The 23,316-nt window shown below is 43.3% G+C and overlaps 1 protein-coding gene across 1 annotated transcript in view; it reads left to right on the top strand.

Moving 5' to 3' along the window:
• The window catches only part of STAC (SH3 and cysteine rich domain), a gene marked incomplete at its 5' end in the record, with an annotated part of 61,342 nt that extends 48,038 nt beyond the window's left edge, over positions 1-13,304 (top strand). The window contains 5 exons of the mRNA XM_080610338.1: positions 1,565-1,629; positions 2,558-2,646; positions 4,093-4,144; positions 4,271-4,408; positions 13,195-13,304. Of these exons, the coding sequence (XP_080466464.1) occupies positions 1,565-1,629; positions 2,558-2,646; positions 4,093-4,144; positions 4,271-4,408; positions 13,195-13,293 (443 nt within the window). The 3' untranslated portion in view covers positions 13,294-13,304. The remainder of the gene's footprint in view (positions 1-1,564; positions 1,630-2,557; positions 2,647-4,092; positions 4,145-4,270; positions 4,409-13,194) is intronic.
• Between the last annotated feature and the right edge of the window lie 10,012 nt (positions 13,305-23,316).

Here is a 23,316-nt window from a genome sequence, read left to right as displayed (position 1 = left end):
ATTTTTAGGAAAAGGTACTTTGGGGACTCTTTCCTGAAAGGGAAAGAATGGAAAAGACAGAGCCTGCAGAAGGGTGAAAGAACCCAGCATGCGTGGCCATGGAATCACTCCTACAGACTGCTCTGACAACAACTTCAAAGGAAGGCTTTTCCGTTCAGAAAATGAAGCAAGGCTTCCTAGTTTACAACTGCAAGGTGGCATACCTGATTTCCAGCCCTTCAGCCTCCTCTAAGCCAGTTATACTTCTTCACTGCTGTGAATTGCCATCTGTAACAGGAGTCCCGCAAGCCAAAATGGGATTCAAGTGACACGTATGAATCTGTTATCAACAGGGATTTGAGCACTTTCCCCTCAAGTGAACTAAGGGATGTCCTCCCTGCAAACCCAGAATATATTTCAGCTACCTCTCCACCTTCTGGGTCAGCTTCACAGCTTATGAGGATGTACATTATCCTCATAATGTACATAATACATTAGCTTTCAGCTTTATATTCTGTCACCAAGCAGAAATCACTCCAAGCATGATGCTGAAGTGCTTCTACTTTGTCTGGCGAGTGACTTTCTGCAAGTCCAAAGTGTTCCTGACTACCCAAATTCATTATAAATGGGAACTCTTTCTGTTTGTCTCCTTAACTTCTCTTCCTTTGGACACAAAAAAATCAAAGAATAGCCACTTGAGTAGGATTTAAACACTGCCAGCTTGTAACAGCAGCATTTTACACCCCTTTCTGCAGATGTCAGGTATACATACACCCCTATACTAGAAGATAAAAAGACATTCATTTTGGTTTTAAGGTTTTCCCTCTGGTACTGGTGGCAGTTTGACAGTTTGCAGGGTCAGGTCTCTCTACAGAAGGACTTTGTAGATACAGATTGAGGCGCCCAGGTCAGTGTGGTCAGACCACGTGGATAGACCCAGCGTGGGGCATTTTCAGGTTAATCGCTGCAGATACCAGCTCACGTGCTGTCTTCACATTCACACATTGAGCTTTACAACTACAATATTAACTGCATTTTGTGAGAGAATATGTGCTTGTATGCGCTCATGGATGCATATCACTTTGTACAAGGTCTTGTGCATGCTGTTGCTGCTGTTTCAGTTCTCTTTATTGCAAGAACACTATGTCTTTTCAGTGTCTAGGCACAACTCCCTACTCTCAAGAAACCTCACCATTTCACTCATAAAACTTCGAAGTTGTCATTTATAGTGACACATTTGCAGGTGCTCATCCTAAACATGGGAATCCAGCATTCAGTGGGAGGAAGAGGCTGATGGACTTCAACTAGTAATGCAGTCAGGGGACCTAGGTTCTGCTCCCGGAGCTGTACTTGTGTATATTCACCTGATCAAAATGTTGTGATTGGATGTTCTTCAGAACAGGTTATTTTGTGCTGTATGCCAGCGTATGTGGTTTTGGTGGGGGTGTAGAAGGGTTCAGAGGAGAGCACGAGGGATCAGAGAAATTAAGGGGGAAAGGAAAGAGATTAACACAGTGAAAGCGACCCTGCTGAGGTGAAGAGTCTTAAACTACCCCTAACATGTCGTGTGTTTTCTTTATTTCAGTGTTTACATACTCTGAAAACGGCACAGAACACTTTGGAGAAGAACCAAAAAGTATACATTCCCTGGTATGGGCATACGCGTTGTGAGAATGGAATGGGAACGGGAAATATATATATAAATATATATATATATATATATATAAAAGCCTTGGTTTGATAGATAGCTGAGGCCCTTGAGTAGGTCTGCCGGGGCTCTACTCTGGAGAAGCATTGGTATCTGACTGTCACGTTCCTACACCATTTCTGCGCCACTGGCCTCAGTTGGAAGCAATATACAGGATAGGATGGCTCTTTGGTTTACCTGTTATGGACTCCTTTATGTTCTGTTTATTGCAAATTGATATTGTGAACGCAAAAGATCCAGTGTGGAGGCCATGTCATTACAGCAGAACTCCAGAAACAGATCACAGATATGGTGTGGAATATCTGGAATAACGGATCACAGATATCATTTGGGGTTTGGTTTAGGTGCTTTTTTCCCTCTCCAGAATACCAGTGGAGAAAGCGAGGAGAGAGGGAGTCAGGGGGGAAGCCCAGCACAAGCAGCCTTCTGTTTCAGGTTTTCCCACCCTGGCTTTTGGACCTGTCTATGTATAGCTCTACCTCCATCATCCATAACAAGGCCTGCATAATAAACATGTAATGGGAGTGATGCGTTACTGGGTTCATAAGAATCATGCATTAACAGAGAGCAAAAGTCAAACTCACTTTTAAAATCTCACCCAAAAGACCTACTTGTGCAGATTTCTGCTTGTGCTCTTTGGAAGCCTGGAATTTGATCTTGGGGTTCAAAGAGTCTTACTTCTAAGGGAAGATGGTTGCTGCCTTAGCGGTTCACAATGTATCTGGACCATAGTCCTCCAAGGTGTGAAAGGAATAAGATGATTCTGGCTCATTTCTTGGAAGAACAGGTCCTGGTTTCTCAGTCTCTTAACAAAGTGAACCATGTGGACAGGACAGATACTGAAATTTGTCTTTCTCTTCTTTCTTAAAGGGACCATTTTATAAAAGCACGTTACAAATGAACACCTATGTTGCCTTGTACAAATTTGTACCACAAGAAAATGAAGACTTGGAGATGAGGTAAAAAATCATTTGTTAGTTGTTTCGGCCTATATGACTTTGGATGGGGAAGGTTTCATTCTGATATTTGTACTAAACATTTCTTATAGACATATCCATTTGCAGCCACAAAGATTCTCATGGATAAAAAGCTGGTAGCACAATAGAGGAAAAGTTTCAAAGCCACTTACATCACTTCAGGAGCAAGATGGCTTTTAGATAGGAAATATTCAGTCCTCAGTTGCTTTGGTTTTTCAACCAGCATTTTCCAGCTAGGAATTCCTCACCAGCTCTCGTGCTGATTTTAGCAGCTTCCTTTGTCACCTCAGCAACTTCTAATTATTCCAAACGCATTGGAACAGCTTCTCAAGAAGGGCTTGAGAAAAAAAAGCAACCCTGTTGTCCTGGTGACAGCACCTTTCTGGGAAAGCTGGAAAACACTGGTTCAGGTTGTGCAGTGTTAGAAGGCTGAATGCCTGTTTCTCCACTTGGAAAGAGGCCCACTACTGTACCCACATCCAGCTACATCCTGGACAAGGTCACATCTTCTATGTGTGCTCTGCAAGAGCCCATGAAATTGGACCCGTATCCATCCAGGTGTATTTGCAAGCTCTTGTGCTGATACCTCAACAATACAGTCAGCCTAACAAGGAATGGAAGGAAAGCTGAATAATTAGGGGTCAACCATTATTAAGATCAAAGAAATCCCTGTTATCAAGCAGACAGAGCTTTCTGGCATTAATCTGTTTGGAAATGGGCTGCCACTTACTCTCCACAATGTAACGCTGTTATAATAACATGCTGATGCTGATGAAGTGCTTCCAGTGGGGGAAGGAGGTCAAGTAACTGTTCAACTACCTGCATACAATCAGCTCAGCACATTTTGCTACTAGCATTTCCAGCCAAATTATTCTCCTAGCTCTGCTGTGGAACTAGTCAGCTGGATGCTGATACTTAGCAATTACCACCCTGCACCACACATTATAAAGGTAAACATGTCCCATTGAAATCAAAAAGACTTTCTTGGGCAGAATTATATCCCTGCTGACTAATTGCCTTTGTCAGTTAAATAGAACTATTTTCCTGCTGCCTTCCTTCTGCAATCACAGCTTGAAAACACAGATGATAAAGTGGTGTGTCCCAACAATGTGAAATGTCTTGAAGTAATAAGACAATGCCTGTAACAAATAGGGGCTGTATTTTAAACAGTTTCTTATTAAACAGGAAGCCAAAATTCCAGTTCACAGATGTTGTCTCAAAATAAAGATCCAACCCAGACATACAGAGGTTCTCTTTCTGCATTGCTGTGTATGACTGAAGTAAGCCTTGCTGCCTCATTGAGTCTACCTGCAGCGAATGCTCAGGTACATTGACCAAGACCTCCTTCTTATTAGAAGGCAATTGTGGAAGCTGATGCAACATAACAATTAAGACTCATCTTAACCGCTATTCCTTTTCTAATTACAGGCCAGGGGATATGATCACTCTTCTGGAAGACTCCAATGAAGACTGGTGGAAGGTACATGCATATTAGTTTTTACCTGTTTCCTTTCCAAAGGAGAAAATGTGTTCTTTCCAATACTGAACTTGTATGCAAGCTACTTAACGTTAACAATCTTCTTCTGCCTATATGTTTTATTCACAGGGGAAAATTGATGACAGAACTGGATTTTTTCCTGCTAACTTTGTTCAAAGAGTGCAACACAATGAGAAGATTTACAGGTGTATCAGGACATTCATTGGCTGCAAGGAACAGGGACAGATAACTCTGAAAGAGAACCAGGTAAGCTCCCTTGTGCCGGATCCCCACCGGACTTGAGCATCCAGCAGTCTGACCGATGACTGGAGGGACCGTTGTGTAAGATGAGCACAGGCAGATGCTGTTCACTCCAGTTTTACTGCAGCATTTATTATTTGTTCAGTAATAGTGTCTAGTAGCCAGTTAAGGGCAGTGTTGGCCTTGTGCAAATGTATGCACCTTGCCTAATATAGCCAAAATTTTCAGACTGCAGACATTCATAAAGGTGCTTTGCATTTTATGCACTCTGCTATTGGCTTCAGAGGGACAGCTTGAAGAACATGCAGTCTTCTAGAGATAGATCATGTGTGCTTGATAAATGATTTGGGTTTCTACTCACTATTGGAGCTAACCTAGAAGATAGTGGCTCCCTCCTCAGATCTTAACTTACCTAAAGCTGTGAACACAGCTCATTGGTCTGGTTTCAACAGGAACTGAGTTAAGACAGCACCAAACCAACCTGTAAACCTCAAATCTCACTCTCATTCACCAGTTGCAAAGCATCTTTAATCATTGACTGCTTGTGTCACCACTTACACACCCTCTTTACAGGCTGTAAGTTATTCTAAACTAGAAGTGCTACTGTGAGTTAAAGTACATCATATACAGTGAGGACTCGCTGGGTCTATCCACCCTGGTATGCTCTCAGCAGCTCCTTCAGTTGGGTTCACTAGGCAAAAGCCATGGCCACCACTGTGAGATTTGTCTTCGATCTGATTCGAAACGTGATTTTTAACATTTAAAACATCCAAGTGTCAAGTCTTGTGATGCTGCTATAAATGCTTGCTGGGGTAAAGTGAGGAAAGGATGTGGCTCAAAACCTGCTTTAAGGGACAGTCAGGTTTCTGGTGTAAGCTCATTAATTAGGAGGATGGCTGAGTAAGGGTGATGCAGAGCTTGAGTACTCTGACACCTGGATGAACTGGTGGATTGTTCTCACTGTATCTTGTGAAGGCTCATGTTCTTTCACCTTACTAAGTGTTTCTTTTCCCTTGGCAATGAATGTCATATCGATTTTTCCACACAGAACTTCTATAACACTTCTTTAGTGGAGAAGGTTAATTTATACCTTTGCTGCTGCTGTTTTGTGGCATAGCAAGCCATACAAGTACCCACAACCCTTGGGTTTACACAGCTTTTTTAAGCTTATTATGCTTATTGCACAGCTTTTTTAAGCTTATTGTGCTTATTGCACAGCAATACAGCGACCAGAATACATTTTAACTGCCCCTGTGCACATAGTACGTGGGGCAGCCCTGAAGCTGCTAGAAAGAGAGAACAGTGCTTTGATTATATTTCCTTTTTCTAACCCAGCACCTCTTTTGATGGCTTATAAATGTGCACACAGAGGAAAAAAACTGTTACCAAAGCAGAACGAGAGGTTTTGCACCCTTTGTGCTCTAGAATAAGCAATACACAAGAGCAAAGCTTGGGGAAATAATAGTGTGGGAATATGGCATGCCAGCATGAGGGGATGCTCAGGGTCTGAGTCCCTTCTCATCAGTGGACATACCAGATCCTCTTTGTTAGTGTAGCTGCTGCTGCAGACAGTAAGAACCCAGCTTCTTGCCTCATTTCTCAAACTCACAGTTTCCAAGTGGGCAGATCTGGCAGCTTCATCTCAACACAAGGTCTTCCTATTGTCCCTATTTCATAATAGGCTCACAAGACAGCTTGTAGTCAGGGGCGCAGCGTTGTCTGTGGTAGGGCAGGAGGTAAAGAAAGGGATGAACACGTCCTGCCTGTCTATTCTATTTCCTGGTTTAGTGAACTTACTCAGCTCTATCTCAAACCCCTGCAGATGCTGAGGTTGAATGTGAACACTGCCAGGTGCTTACTCCATGTGAGAGAGGCTTCAGAGGAACAAAGAGATATTTGGTGTTAAACAATAGGGCAAGCAGACAAATGCAGAGACATCAGAGGAAAGGAGGGGAACCAATAGATCCCACTCCACCCTTGCACAAATCCTCCAAAAGGAGGCATCCAAGTAGCTGTCCCTCCGTGCAGGTTTTGAGCATCCCTTGATAGCTGGCAGCATGCACAGGACCAGCATGTAGCAGTGGGACAAGGACAGGAGCCCAAGGTCTCCTGCCCCTAACCTGTGGGATGTGTGTCTGCCGTGGAGATCGCTGTCTGAAGGGCACAACTCTTTTGTCTCTGTTTTTAACAGAACAACTTTGCCTTCACTGTGGAAAATCTCTGATTGCAAAATCCATGCTGATATCGAGAGGTTTTTGGTTCTTTTTAATTCCAAAACTTATTTTGTATTCCTGAAGTTGAAATTTTCTTTCTTCTTTCTTCAGCCGTTTCTCTTCTTTTTTAGTCCTTTATTTCCCCACTGTTTTCGTTGTGAAGCAGAGAGAGGGATGTAATAGGGAAGAAAAGTCATCTGAATGGGATTTCTGGGAACAGCTTGGCAGAATTTTGTTTGGTTGGTTGGTTTGGTCTATTTGGGGATGTCTGTGGGATATAACCACCCGTTTTAGCTGCCTCTGGGCACAGTGTCCAAAGCGCTGTGAATGTGGTGTAAGTACTATGTGCATAGTGCTGGCTTATTCCAGGTTAGCAAGAATGGGAGGTTATTGCTACCAATTGATGTCAAGTCTCACTTTAGCTAGAAAACCTCATTAACTGATCTAATAAGTTCTTGTTACTGTAGGATGGCAAATGGTCTTAATTTTATACTGTTAATTCAGTGAGTCAGATTCTGCAAGGTCTAACAAGAGCCCAGAGCCATTCTGACAACAGAGGCAAGGATGACATGCCAAAAGATGGGAGATTGAGATGAGCTCTTAGGCAGAAGCTCTTCCCTGTGAGGGTGCTGAGGCGCTGGCACAGGGTGCCCAGAGAAGCTGTGGCTGCCCCATCCCTGGCAGTGTTCAAGGCCAGGTTGGACACAGGGGCTTGGAGCAAGCTGCTCCAGTGGAAGGTGTCCCTGCCCGTGGCAGGGGATTGGAACTGGATGAGCTTTAAGGTCCCTTCAACACAAACCAGTTTGGGATTCCATGATTGATTGTGCTGCTTGATGCCCTCCATGGCTTACCCTGCAGGCCTCTATCCCTTTTGTGCTTTAGATGAATGTTCCCAGGTTGAGAGTCTATTCTTCTAAGGCAAAAGGCACATCAGCGAAGCCACAGGACTGCCATAAGAAAAGCCTTTTCAGGCAAGCAGAGACGTCTTCAGAGTTTGAAGCTCAGTGGGTGAGGCTTCCTCTGGAATCACTGGGCAGTTTCATGCCCTGGCAATAACATTTTGAGCTTCATCTTCATGCAAACCTTCCTGGCAAAGCCAATACCGCAGGACAGGGCTGAAGGATAAAAACAACGCAGTTTGCTCACCCATCTTGAGCAATCTCGTCTTCCCAGAGGATGCCTTGGAAAGTTCATTATGAAATGTGAAACCCAGCCTGGGGGAGAATGGGAGCAGTGCTTCAGACAGCAACCTCTGGGGGGTTAGGGTTCACTGGCAGATTTGTGGGTCCTGAAACCATTTCAGAAGCTGACTGGGGACCACAGGGCTCAATCAGGAATCTGTGGCAGAGAGGCAGACATAGGCCCTGACATCAATAAAGCAAGATTATTAACAGGGCAACCAAACCCACCCAATTTCTGTGGCTTTCCACTCTTCTAAGCTGTTTCACACACAGCGCTGCCTGCATAATTTCCAACTCTGATTGCTTGTACCATCGCTTGGGTATGTAATGTTTTCTCCAGCCTATAACTTCTGTTCTAGCCTACCCAAATTCATTACCACACATTATACAAATGCTTCTTTGCATGACTACAGGCTCTGATTCGACCTCTTTTCGTGAAAGAAAAAGCCACCACATCTAATATATCACCAGTGTTTGGAAAAGTGTCTCTTAAAATGCTCTGACCTTTCTGGTCATCCTTATATTTAAAGTAGTCATAATAATCTATTGTTTGAATGTCTGGGTTTACTCCTTTTATGACATCCTACTTAAATAAAGGAAATAGGTTCTTTAAAACCAAGCTACTCCTGCCCTTCTCCGGCTGCCTCTGACGTCCAGAGTCACGCTAATACAAACCACTTTAGAGCTGGGCTTTTTGTGGTTAAATAACACAATTGATTTTAAATTGCACAAGTCATCTTGTGCAACAGAAATGACCCTAAACCACAACATTTGTAACAGGACCGTCAGTCATCTGGGTTGCCTCATCTAGATGTGTACTGTGAGTTTACACAAAGGTCAGTGCAGCAGATCATTTTGAGATGGTAAATGTCACTGATGTAAACTAGATCTGCTACCGAAAGCATCTCCCAGCCAGATTCTGCCCGTGGCCACAACCTCTGAGCCAGAGCTGTCAGCCTTGCTGTCCCCTTGGCACCACAGCCCAGGGGACAAACTTCCCTCCTGATCCCAACACTCGTCACATGGATTTCAAGAAGCCACATGTGTGTTATCAGCTCTGTGCAGATATGATCCAGCCACTCCAGGAGAGCCTGGGAATGGGCTTAAACATATCCATGAGGCTGGGCTTAACAAGGCAGGTCTATAGCCCTGGGGGATCCCCCTGTCTCAGGTCTTCTCCTGATGAGACTGGATGCTTTGTCCCTACCTGGTTTTTCACCTCACTGCCCAGGAATTCCTTTATGTCCCCACATCTTTCATCTGTGATACTCTAAAAGAAGCTGAACTCCTAAGAGCATGACTCAGCTGCCTTTGAAAATCAGTTGCATTACGGTGACTTATGCATTTGGACTGAGTCACGTGAAGCACAAAGCTAGTGCAGAAGGCGAGATTGCAGCTCTTCACATGCTCCCCAGCTATAACTGCTGCACTTCATGGCAAGGCTTAAGGGGAAGAGTGTCTTTTTCCTGCTGCCTCTGATTTCATTGACGTCAGCCTTGCTGAAGAGGGAGGGGTGTCCTCATTCATTCATCCAGTTCATCCCAGGTCATATTTAAAGCCTTAAGTAAGTGCTGTAGGTAAAACAAGCTGGTGCTCTCCATCTAAAAGCTAATGAAACAACTGATGTAAACCCTGTCATCATTGTATTCACTATGACCAAATGGGTATGAAAACTGAACTACTTTTCCATCCACAAAGCTCACATAAGCAAGAACTTCAGCACAGACGTAGAAGCTCACAGTGACCCTGTGCTATCATTCTTATAGACAAACAGAAGACTTGAGCTTTCAGAGTACTTCACCTGGTCTTCAGGCCCCAGGACAGCTCTTGCAACTGCACTGTCATTATAGCCAAATCCCTACTTGATCAGAACCAGTCTGTGGCTGACAGATGTATTACATATATGGGAGAGAGGAGATAAGCAAAAGATAGCAGCATAAAATTAGAGCAAGTTCAAACTTACTCCTGGACAAAGAGAATTTGCCACTTGAGGCCACATTCAAAGCACGCGACTTAGAAGAACAGGAGAGCATTAATGACCCTGCAGCTTAAAGGATCATTTCCTAATTGCTCATCTCCTCCATCTGCTCCAGGCTGACTGCTGGGTAAGAAAATCCTCAGGGCAGATGCTGACCAGTTCAGACAACAGTCATGGTCTGAACGGTTTGGGTTTAGTGGTTTGGGTTTGGGGGTTTTTAAAGCGAGATGAAAGAGTTGAGAATGGACTTTATAGAACATTAGATCCCATTTTCTGCTAGTTCTGATGACTGAGAAACAGCCTGAGATGCAGTTTCTTACTCTGGGGCTTACTCTAGTACTAACCTGTTGAGCTGGGTGCAGGCAAAAAACCCAACTGTCCATTTGTGTTGCTACCAAATTTACTGGGCAGTGGCTGCTCAGTGGCCCCCTTACCTGGCCAGGCCAGCAGCCTTGCCCCTGGGACTTGCCAGCCTGAGCAGTTCCCATTTTACTGAGTAGTTTCCAATCTGACACAGAAAATCCTGTGGCTCCGAAACAAGCTGTGGCACCTTGTGCTGCCACAGCCATCGAGTTTGGCATCTGTCACCAGGGCAACAGCTCCATCAGGTGGAGTCCAAAGGCCTGGATAATGTGGCATATTGTGGGCAAGCTTGTTCTGCCCTCCGTGCATCCCTTTCCCTGGGAAGGAGTGGGAAAATCCTCTGTCCTCTGACCACCGGCATATGCAAGGCTTAGTGTATGAGGGTGGGAGAATTTCAGTGGGAATCTGGGAGAATTGCAGCTGGAATCTGGGAGAATTCAGATCAACGCATTCATATAGAGAGAGGCAAGTTCCTACAGAGTGCCTTGTACTCCTCCTGCCCAGTGAAGGTCTGAAGTTACTGCTGTAGCAGAGGACAGCCACTGCTAGATCAAGGAGTACTCAAACCAGCACCAGAAGTAAAGAACCCCCTCTAAACAAAAGACCAAATCTGCCATCCTCTTTCACTCCAATGATAAAGGAAACCCGTTCAGAAAGCTCAGCATTTGTCTTTAGACCACAAATCATCCTGCTGACATCAGGGGAAAACTCTGATCTCACAGTACATTCTGCACAGCAACAGAGGGTTAAGCAAGAAATGCATGGTGGCAGCAGGCAGTGCAGATCTCCTTCTGGAGATCTATTTTGGGGATTCTTTTGCCCATGCAGAAACCAGGGGTCTTGCAGACCCCTTTGGTTAGGAAGAAAGCACAGTGATGGAGTCAGGCATTCCTTTTAACCAGAAAAAAAAGGCTGCAAAGGCTCATTTTTCCCACACAGCAGCAAGGATCAGCTGAGAAGGGGCATCTTTCAACCAAGGTGCTCTTTCCCAATGTTGAATACTCTGCCATGCTCAGGCATCCTTAGTCTTGTGCTTCCTTGCAGGCTTTTTCTCTCACTGTTGAAGTTTCCGTAGTCTTTCTTATGGACACAGAACCAATATCTATCAGAGGTCAGGGACCCCTTTCTGTGTGTATGTGCTTCAAATGGTGATGCGACTGCAGAGGGGGCAGCTGCTGTGCTAGGGAATAATGCATGAGTGGGCTGGGCTGCTTTATAACACAGCCTAAACTAAACAGCATCAATTCCACACCTCCCACACTTTCCATATGATTTAGCCCAAACAACAATACATCATCTTATTTCATTGCATGTCAGCTCTGTTGGTGTGCTCAGTCATCCTGCCACAGGGATCCAGTTCAGTTAGTGTTCAGTAGGTAGCTTAAGTAAGAAAATTAATGAGTCTATTTGCTTTGCAAACATTTATTTGCTGGTACAAAGGTGCACCTGAGAATTTCTAAATGCTGGAGGCAGCAAATATGAAGCAGCTTCATCTCCCTCTTATGACCTTTCATTTTCCTCTGGCAGCATCACTGTTGAAAGTAAATGCTGTGTATGTAACAACAGCAGGACAAGCTGGCCCAGACTTCAGACGTGGTGTTTAGGTGTCACTGCACAATCCATAGCAGTCATGCTGAAATGGATTTAGCCAGGAATACTATAGGGTCATTTTTATTTCATTTCATACCCTCTGAATTATTGTAATTAAACACTGTTAATACCTACAGACAGAGCCTTTGTGAGTGTTAGGCCAAACAGAAGGCTGTAAAGACCTGGCACTGACATCATGAGAAATCAGTGAGTTGGTCTCAAAAGGACCATCAGTTTTCTGGCTATTTTTCAGCCTTGTTTGATCAGTAGGAAATATGCAGCCCTTTGGCAGAGATGTCTGAAACCAATTCTTTATTCTGCGTGGCTCTGCGCTGAAGTGCCCAGGCTAAAGTACCGGTGCCACTGGGCTAACAAATGGTTTGGCCATTACCACAAATGTCTCAGAAAGGGTTCTAAAGTGAGAATACCTGAGATCTCAAAGGTCTTCAGGAAAGGCAAACCTTTACCAAGATGTAATATTTGGGCTGTTGGAAAGACCATGTGGTTTCACAACAACTGCCTCCATTTGGAGTAGGTGTGATGCAAACACACTCACAGAGCTGGATTCAGATCACATACTTTGGTGTTCAAAACAGGCACCTGTAGGTGCAAGGGCTGACCTAATATAATATATGTAATATATAATATATAATAATATATATTTATTATTATTTTATATATAATATATATTATATATAAATATATATTTATATATAATGTACATATTATATATATAATAAATATATAATAAATAATATATGACCTAACATAACCCACTGCTCATCTGAGAAGTACCTGGGCTCCTTGAACATGCAGAAGAGAATATGCTTGCATTCAGATCAGCTGCTGCAAGTGATCCACTTGGTGTCATGATTCAGTGATGATGATGAGGGTGGTGCTGAGGCGCTGGCACAGGGTGCCCAGAGAAGCCGTGGCTGCCCCATCCCTGGCAGTGTTCAAGGCCAGGTTGGACACAGGGGCTTGGAGCAAGCTGCTCCAGTGGAAGGTGTCCCTGCACGTGGCAGCGGTTGGAACTGGATGAGCTTTATGATCCCTTCCAACACAAACCAGGCTAGGATTCGAATTACTTTTCACCAACAACTGCTGAGGGAGGCAGATAGCTCATGATCTGAAATACCCATTCCTCTTGTACACAAAGAGCTAAATCACATCATTACAGTAGACTTCACAATTCAAGTTTCAAAATCTTTGATCCAGCACAAATTTCTTAATGATTTTGATGTTTCTTACACAAATGTGGCACTTGAAGGAGGTGGGGGAGAGGTGACTCTGAATATATGAGTTTGAGTGTCTTATCAAAGCAGGCAGATTCCAGAAGGGATTGTTCTACCTATAGAAACAACTAGCAGGAAGTCTAACCCACCTGATAAATAGCCTGGAATAATTTGTTGCTTTGATCATGGCAAAGAGTTTACTGTTTTATTCCCATACCTTCTTTGCCTTCAGATTTGTGTGACTTCTGAAAAGGAACACGATGGCTTTATCAAAGTATACAGCGGGAAGAAGAAAGGCTTTGTCCCCATAGACGTCTTAGAAAACATCTGATTTCAACAACCCACTTGCTGCAGTAGGAGCCCTTTGTTGGCAATGCCTGTCTGCCTCATCTCACACTGTGTCAACCCAGATGGGCTGTCTTGCAGATGTTCAGGGAAATAGTGAGAAAACTGCAACTACGAGAAGAAAAAGACATTTAGGCTGCAACAGCAACACTGAGAAATAAGAGGAATGTTTGACAGAAAATACAGTCAGAAATCAATAGGGAAATGAGAGGTCCTTGGATGCTCACAAGAATAAGGTAAGGAAAAGAAGAGTCTGGGCTGATTTCTGGTGCAAGATGGCTGCTACACCCTGATGGAGACGGACAGTTTGTTCTGAAGGACTAAAGCTACGTCCTGTTCTTGTGTCTTAGAAAACTGTTGGGCTGCTTTCTTGTTTGAAGTGTGTGTTTAAGGGGGGAGGGGGGAAAAACGCCTTTCAAACTGTCCTCGTACTACAGTCCAGTGCTTGTAGGAAGTGTGGCTGTGGTTCTGCGGTTCTGTCCGTTTAAATCCTGGTGTTTAATCCCATAACAGCGCGGTTTGGAGACACGATGTGAACCACGTCAGTTCGAGAGATGCACTGTGCCCTGAAAGTTGCCAGCTTTCTCTTTCTGTGCAGTCTCCCCATATGAAAGAGTAGCGAACTTGTATGTCTTTTGTTTTCTCTGTATACAAACAAAAGCTCTCAGCGTGGTTTGGGTGCGATGGCTGCTCTCATAGCTCACAACAGTAACTGCTCCTCCGATGCGCAAACCTGCTCAGAAGCATCCCTCTGTGTTTCCTGCACCTTGATCTGCTGATACAGAGATGCTGGGGGAGAGCCACAGGCTTGAAATGTTTTCTATTTTTATGTGTTTATTGCACTTAAAAGATTTTATATATTAATGCTATTTATAAAAAAATAATAAAACAATTAACTCACCCCTGGAAGACTGAAAATGCTAGGGAAGGGCAGACTGCACATGGACGTGAAGTCTGTGATTGTTGAAATCCAGAACTTATGATACAAGGGCACTGCCTGAGTATTGTGCTCACACGCCAAAGGCATCTTTCTCATTTGCTGAACAGAAGTTTTGCAGATTCACCAATAAATACAGTGTCATGAATTCCTCCTTGGTATAAACCACCATGAGCATCCTATAAACCTTTTCCATCTGTTTTGTCTATGTAAACCTCCATCTTCAAACATGTTTTGGGCATATGAACCTTTTGGTACCCAGGAAGCAGCCTGTGGGACCTGTGGATCTTGACCAAACTGTACAAGTCAGCCAGTGCCAATGTTGTTGTAGAGCAGGGGCCTTATCATGACTCAAGACAGGGAACCTATTTTCCAAGTATTTAATTGGATGTAATTGCACCAAACACACTTAAACAGCTTAGCATGTATTATGACGTGGAGATTAAGTCGTATCCCGAAGCTCCCTCCTGAATTCATGCCTTATTTGACCAGATTGAGACTGAATTTGAGTCTTTACTGAGATTAACCCCAAAGTGATGTCCTAAATCCTGATACCACAAGAAGAAATACACATTCTGCCAGGCTAGTGTAGCCCTTTGCAAAGATGACACTATTTATAAAACCAGGCTATCCATCCTGCTTCCATGTACTGAGGCAGTTTGAATCTGCAGTGCCCAACCCATGTCTCGATAGTTGCCCTATTTGAGTAGCTGATCTTACACATAGCCTTATGAAATCTGGTGCAGCTCTACACACAGCCAGAAGTTCACAGAGCAGATCTGTCTACAGCCTTTCAGAGACACCTTTTGCAGCTCTTACGCATCACTTCATTGCAGAGGAGGAAGCTGCAGGGGTGGCAACTGCTGAAATGTGGACCCTCATAACGTAAGTTATTATAATCAGCCTGTACCAATTAATGTCCTCCTGGCTGATCAAAAGTATCTGATTTCATATCTTTTGTGGCAATATCAGCAATTTACAAACATTAGGGTTTGGTTTTTTTCAATTCAAACAACGAACATTTGCTCAGCTCATTTTCCTAAGTAAACTCAGTGCAAGGACAAAGGATTCTGTTAAGCCTTAAAGATCAAGAGGAAAAGCGGTAGAGATGTAGTAATCTGCTCTGCTTTGAAAGATGTATTTTTTAATATTCATCCGTCCAAAATGAAAACTCAAGTTTTGTTAGAATTAAAATATTTGCTACTTTTGATCAGGCCTGTCACGTGGACAGAGGAAATCTGTGTTAATCTGTACATATGTGCTGTTGTTTACATGATTGCATCATACTGTGATTCCCTCCTCTTTCAGTCTTCTATGATTTCAATTTATCCCTACAATGTGCATCGTACTATTGAAAGAGTTATATGAATATTACCTACAACTCACAATGGCCTTTAATTAATGTCAGTTTGATTCCTTTTGATACTGAGCAATAAATAATAAAGTGACTGAGTAAAAACAAACAGACCTTACGTGGACTGTATTACATCTGAGAAAGCATTGCTTCTGAACCAAAGCTTTCCTGGTTATCTGTGTTGGTTTTGTCTTTTTACTGGGCTATTGCTGCCGTTTGATATGTAGAATGCCTAATTTAGCAAGAAGCACATATATGAGTCTTACTTTAAGCATGTGATTCATTGGCTATTTGCATGCTTAAAGCTGAAGCACTTTGCTGAATTAAGGTAATTTTCCTGGAATTTATTTTGGATGCCTTACTCTGAATTCAGACGAGTATCCCGTCATTTTTTTCCTACCACATGCAGTTCACCACAGGTACTGCATTAGCAAGCAGTTAAAGTCAGACAGAAAATGGACTCTATCTGACGTGTGCTCCGAAAAATTGAATTTTTAGGAGATAAATGCTGTTCAGATTTAATTTAATATTCTGCTTAATAAAAACTATGTGATGGTTGGAAGGAGAATAGAAGTGTATGTTTCTTGGCTTCTTTGCACTGGACTGTATCATATTCAGTTATCCACCTTCAAGAACCTTCACTAAACCTGTCATCATCAGATGCTACTGAGCATTCCCGTTTAAAATCTACAGCACTTGTATTTGCCACATTTAGCAAACCATTTCTGAAGTAGCTCTTTTGCAATGTATGCACCATGTGTAGACTTGGGGTGAAGTTTTGTGGTGGGGCCATCTCGAACGTTTGTTTCTGGCACATCAGAATGTATTTTAGCCACTCCACATCTCATCACAGCATAAAACCAGTACAGAATACTTTCATAAGTGCTAGGAGGAGCTGATCAACAGGAGTTAAGGATGAACTGCCTGAATCATCATCATCCCCTCCCATCCATAAATAACACAGCATCTCAGCTCATTATTGTTATCATTTCTCTGCACTTGGCCATTTTGACTTCCTTCAGAGACAGATGCTGCAGTGCACAGTCAGCTGCGGATTCATGGCTCCAGGGCATCTAAGATGCTTCTACAAAGATCATGCATCTTTAGCACTGCTTACAGGCCTTTTCTTCTAATTATTTGCTGATATTCAATTGACTAAATATAGCATCCAGAACCATCAGAGGAACCTGCATAGAGCCAGCAGTGACACTGGAGTTTTGGAAGAACCGTGACCTTCTAAAGAAGCCACAGGAGACCATGTAGGCTGTCTAAACTGGCACTAGACAGATGTCCTTGCAAAATGAACTTAACTCATTTATTTTAAATATGCACAGACAAGGCTGATTTATTGAGCCTTTAAATTAGATCTTTCTTTCCCTAAAGGCCACTGAATAAATGCAGCAAGCCACAGCAATCTTATCCCATTGAAATCCACAGTGAAATGAATCCTTGAATGTCACAAGGACTGGAGGTCAGCTGTTGTCTTGGAAAAGGCTAGTCAATGTTAAGTTCTCCCCAAAATCTATAATGTCATTTAGTCTGATCTGTAAATGTCTACATCTAAGTGAGTAAGTCAATTTGCTCTCACGCTTCCCCAGGAAAGAGAATTAATATGCACTTCAGTGCTATGGTTCACCTGAGCAACTGAAGACTTTTGCTTTTGCATGAGCTAAATTGTGCCTCACAAGTGCCCATTTCTACCCATCAACAACCAAGGGATCATTGAACACCTGGGTCAGATGTAGACTTCTGCAGATGCAACATCTCTTTCAAGGCAGAAGAATTCCTAGCCCTAATTACTGGATATGCAGGTGTAACAGTACACCTGACTACCATGTGTCTTGTACTTTCTACAGTGCCTGTGAAGTTACCAATCATGGTTGTTAAAAATGAGAAACAAAGGCATTTTTTTCCCCATTTTCTTAATAGAATTTCCTTTACCGGCTGGTGGATAAGGGTGGCTTCCTAAATAAAACATTCTGCATTTAAATACGAACATAACTTAAACATCATATAGAATCAATCCTATTTAAGGACATTTGAATTTGAACAGGAAGAACATTAGCATGACCCTATCCCTGCCTGCAAAAATAGATTGTCCATAAGTTCCAAAAACAGAAGCAAGAAGAAGCAAGAACAGAAGCATGCACTTACCTTATGCCTAGGGCAGTAGCATTGTGTGTGGTTCATCTTCTAATGACATTTCACAATGTTTCTCCTGGACAACATTCTGAGATGCTCCTATCCACCAACTTGAATAGCACTGGCCTGGGCAAGGGAGGGCGTTGCTTTGCTTATTCATACATAAAAAGCAGAAAAGCAGATATGTATTTTCTGTTCACTGGTGATACACTTATCAAATAGCTTATCAAACAGAAGTGAAAATAAGTCCAAAAGAAAATGAACAATTACAAAGGATGTCAGGTTGTGTTTAAAATACAGGAAGGGAGGAGTGTGAAGGATATTCCCATGCATACTGCTTCTGTACTTTGCTCTATTACAAATAAGGTCAGACCAACACAAGTCTTCAATTTCATATTTGAGACATTTGCTAAACCACGTAGTCCCAAATTATCATGCAGATAGCGCAAAGCGAGGAGAATAAATATGTTTCCCAGTGGGAATACGTGTCATCACAACATTGAGCGTTCCATGGCTAAAAAGAACATCTAAATCTGAAAGGTACGTGAGAGCTATTTTTAAACCCATTCTTTGTATTGTTCTGTGCCTGGGGAATGAACATTTGGCAGGGTCTTCACAAAGGAGGCCCAGAAAAACTATAGTAGGATTGCTTCAGGTCAGCATATATGTTCATCTCCTGAGTGGTTCAGGGAAATCAGTACAACACCTACCAAACTATTTGGTCAATCAATCAGATTAATTTCATATTTTATATACAAGCATACAGGCAACACATAAACATATATAGATACACATGTATATCTTATATTCATTAACATCAACCCGAAGGCAAGAACACATGCCCTTAAAAATCTGGCCTGACTGATCTTTTCCTCACCTTAAAGTGCTCAGCACCTAAACAGGATCATAATTGGTGCCTGATAAGTACGGAGACAGACAACTGTACAGAGAAATCTAGCCCTGACAAGTTTTACCTGTGTTAAACAAAGCATATAACACATAAACTAAGAGTTACAGGCAGTTGAACTGCAAATATGCAATACATTGAGTGCAGTCAAGATACTTGCTGCTCCAAAATGCATGCCATTCATCAGGTGAAGGTAGGACTGCATGCTGCATACAAATTGGCATCCTGAAAACGTTGTCAGAACATGTAAATCTTACCTCTTTGTCCTGGCTGCCTCACAGTAATGCGATAGATGCTGAAAACAGAGCATCACTAAGCTGAAACCACCACTGCTGCTGATCCTGCCATGGCTGAGAAGGCTGCAGCACCTTTCTCACCAGCACACCAGGCATTCCCATTTTACACACAGAGCGAGTCTGACACTCTGTCCTGCCAGGAAAAACCTCTTTGGCCCATTCAGTGTGTCCACTGTTAAATGTTTGCTGTCAAGAAAGTTGCCCCCAAAAAGGCAAGGCTGGCATTGACCCTGGCTCAGCAGCCTTCTCACACGGGCATCTTCTACGAGCTGGTTGGAAACCCTCATTCAAAGGGACTGCTGTGAGCCTCTTCCTATCAGCATTGGGGATGGAGAGATCTACCCTATGGCATCAAGGGTTGAAGGGAAAAACAGGTGCTGCCTTACTCTGGGAAAAGTCTGGGTCTCTAAGGCTCAAATATTAAGTGAATCATACTAAACAGGGGAGAACAACTTCTGTTTTCAGCCCATTCACTCTATTTATTACTCTCTGTCTCCACATTTTGGCTCGAGAAACACAAAGCGAATGCAAAGCTCTCCTGCTCTCTCCTTCACTCACCCCACATCCCAATCAGCTGTGCTCAGTCTTGCAAAGGTTTCCCCTCCCTGGCTTTTCTCCTCCTGCCAAGGGCGATGCTTCCTGTGGATATTAGCAAGGTACAGTGAGACATTCCCCCCTGCAGGACAGTAGCTTTTCTAAGCTGACAGACCATGTGGGATGTATTACTTACTTAAGCACAGCTATCCCCATTACTAAGTACTGCCTGAATTGACTAAGCCACTTGAAGCTCAGTCCTGCCAGGAATGAGGTGTCAGCTGCACAGGGAAGAAGTAAGCCCAGGCTATTATAGTGTCAAGAGAAGGTTACCCCATAAAAATAGTACCTAGATCCCATGTGCGCAGTTACTTGCTTTAACCATGGAGAAGGTAATTCATCTAATGGCACTGGAGCTAAAATGGAAGCTAATACCATGGTGGGACAGACTAGAAAAACACAGTGGAACAGATACTTTTTTCAGTAATTATACAGTTTGCAGCATTTTACCATGTAAATAAAATGGTAAATACACAAAAATAGCCCATTATTAGCTTACTCCTATCTATCATCTTATGCATGCAGCTCCTGAACCATCTGTTGCAGTTTTTCTGTAGAGATGTGTATGGTCCTGTGGCCTCTAGAGGCTACTGTCATATGAATTACGAGTACAAATAGCGGGCAAATCAGCTTTACTGACATCCTGACACTAGCTCACAGGTGCCTTATGGAAAGAACAGAAAATCAGTTTAGTTCCTGCATATAAATCTTCATTGGTCAGTAAGACATTTCCTACTGAAAGGAAGGGTGAAAGGTCCCACATATCGAGACTGAAGAGACAGCTTGCTTCTTGGAGACTGTCACCAAGACCATTGCTATTCTTCACACAGCTTGTAAGGCTCTGGTCTTGAAAGACCTCAGAGAACCACAAAGGACCTGTGCTGGACCTCCATGTGAATACCAGCAGTGCAATGGGACATGCAAGCCTGCGCACAGTGTTAACTGGGACAATCTGTATCCCGCAAACCTACATGCATTTTGTGCAAAGCAAAAGAGGTGGCACTGTGGACATGGCTGTATCTAAAGCGTGCTCCATGCAGACTCTATGCAGGTTTGGCTGTAGCAGCACCACTGGAGCAGAAGATGAATGCTAGGTGCACATCACCTCCCAGTCTGTGTCCAGGCAGTGTCTGCCCAGGTTTGACCATAATGGTTTCATAGGTCATGATGCTCTAGCTTGATTTCTCCAAAATCCCAGCAGCCTTTATGTTGGCTTGTGGGACATTAGTAAGGGTTGTAAAAACCTCTGCATACTACCACCCCCCCAACCCCAATTAACATAAGGCAAGAGCTGAGGGATCAGATGCTGGAGCATACACATAGCTCTTCATCTGACAGTACTGTACTTACCCCTTAGACTCTGATTACACAAAACCTGCTCATTGAGAAGGAGGTGCCCTAATTTCTGGAGTTTAAGAGCTCTTTAAGAACTCTTCCTGCTTCAGTGCCCCAATTAACCCCCCCATAGATTTAAGACACTAGTCACAGCTGACACTAGCAATTAATGAAACAGTCTGCAGCAGGCCAGAGGTATCAAAGCAGCCTCTTACCTGCAATGCTGTCTCTGTGACTGAACTGCTCTGCCCACCAGACCAGTGCAGCCATGGGTAGTGGAGGAAATAGGAAGGGTCTTTTTGACTCTTTTTCCTGTGGGGTGGTTCCATGTCCAGGTCATCCTCAGCTTAGAGTCATTTTCGCAGTCAGGCATCACCATGGGCTTTGCATGTAATACCACTCTCACAGCCAGCTTTCTAAGATTTGCCCTCTTACAAGGGCATCACTTATGAGGGCATGCCCTCTTTTAAGCAGCATCACTGTGGCTTTGGTCTCAGAGCAGTCAAGGAAAGACCTGACAAGTAGATGGAGCAGCATCTAACGAAATGCTGCAGCCTGTGAGTCTCACCACTGAAGATGAAGGTTCAGTGCCTGCTTAGTGGAAATCCAAACACAGATGGGGAAGTGCCTTCCCCCACTGTCTTGGGAGCAAGGGAAGGAAGGACTGTCAGTACTAATGAGTTATAGAGCAGGTGATGTAATTATCATCTGAGAGCCTGAGCAGGATGAGACAGATGTTACCTTTCAGGGTTCATTACTTTATCAGCTGCACCAGGTAACCAGCTTACATGATACCCCCCAGCCACCCCGGATGATACTGCCATATAAAATGCACTGCTTTGAGTAAAACCAAAACACTCTAGGGAATATCAAAGCCATACTCAAGGCTGCCTTTAAACAGGGGAAGTCCCAGCAAGAACTGAAAATAGGGCCATAAATTACTCTTGAATAAAGTAAATGTGCTACTCCTGCTTCCTGAGAACTGGTCTCCAGCCTTACCTCACCACAGTTCCTTCTTCCCAAACCAGAATCATCAGCTCTGCACAGGAATGGTGACTCTCTACTCATCTGCAGGCTGAGAAATAAGCTAGTTAACCATGGGTTTGAGGCTGTTGTGGGAAGGAGGGTCCAGCTGACATTCACCTGATCACATTCCAGTGGTGCTGAGGAATGGAGGCAGCTCCCACCATGGTGTAAGCAGCACAAGGAGGCTTGGAGTATGTAAAAACCCACTGTTGTGGGTCAAATCACAGTCAAGCACTTGCAATAAGGTCTGACGTGACAGATCAGCACTCAAATAGGCAGGATGTCTTAGGAAACTTGGTTTTGCCTTAGGGAAGATGAAGGGAAGTGGGAAGACTGTGATCTATTTAAACCCCTGCAGCTGAATGCAATGGCATAATAACAACTGTGTGCATGTGATGCTTGGATCCATGTTCATCCTTGCTACTGAGGACTAAGAACGAGTGGGCAAGGGTGATGATAGAAATCTGTTATAGAAATCCATTAAACAAAGGACAAGGTGAGTTAAGACTGTAAAGTGCTTTGAGAATCTTGTACCACTGGAGCCCAACATGCTACCACAACACAAACCTCTAGCAGCAACTGGTGCGCTGTAAACCACTGTAGATTGAATCAGATGAACAGCAAGCCCACAAGTGGATAGGTCTAAAAGAACACCCATGAAATGTGTTGCTCTTGCTCTTAGGCTTGGCCAGATTGAGGGGAGCAACATAAAGACCTTACTCAAAGAGAGGGGGTGTCAGCAGTGTCAGCAAGCACTTCTTTTGCCACCAGCCCAACCTGACGAGAGAAAAGGAGCTTTTCTTTTCAAGTTGTGTTCTTTCATTCCAGCATTTTTCAGGTACTTAACACTGGGCACCAGCAGAGCTGGTGTTCCTTGAAGAAGAGTGAAACATTTCTTACCCTTCTTGTCTTCCTTCCTGCCATGATTGAGGTGAAAGAAAGGTTAGAAGGAGAGTCTTTTCTCGGTTGTCTTCTTTCTCTTTTGTCTTTCACATTGGTTCCAGGAATGGAAAGTCATTAATCACTTATCAAGATTGCAGGTAAGAGTTGCCTTGGGGTTAGAGAGGATTGGAAAAGATCATTTAAGCATGGCAATTAATTGAAATGAGTAATATAGGGACAGATTCTTTATTCAGAAGTAAGTAGCAGGTGATAGGCAACAGATTTGGACTGATATTAAGAAAAATTGAGTGAGGAATCTTGGCTGACAAAGATGAAAAGTAGAAAATGAGTTATAAGGTAAAATGAGTTATAAGGTAAAAAGAGAAAGCAGTAAATGAATGGAGAAAAAGGTTTATAGTGATAATCCCAGTTTATTTATTGTCTTAAATTATTCATCTGGAAACCTCTGGCTTTGCCTTTGCTCTTAATTATGTTATCCATGTCAGTACCACACAGACAAAGCAGTGCAAGCCAAA

This window comes from Psittacula echo, assembly GCF_963264785.1.
Source record: "Psittacula echo genome assembly, chromosome: 2".
NCBI classification, from domain to species: domain Eukaryota; kingdom Metazoa; phylum Chordata; class Aves; order Psittaciformes; family Psittacidae; genus Psittacula; species Psittacula echo.
This window is presented reverse-complemented; position numbering and strand designations above follow the sequence as displayed.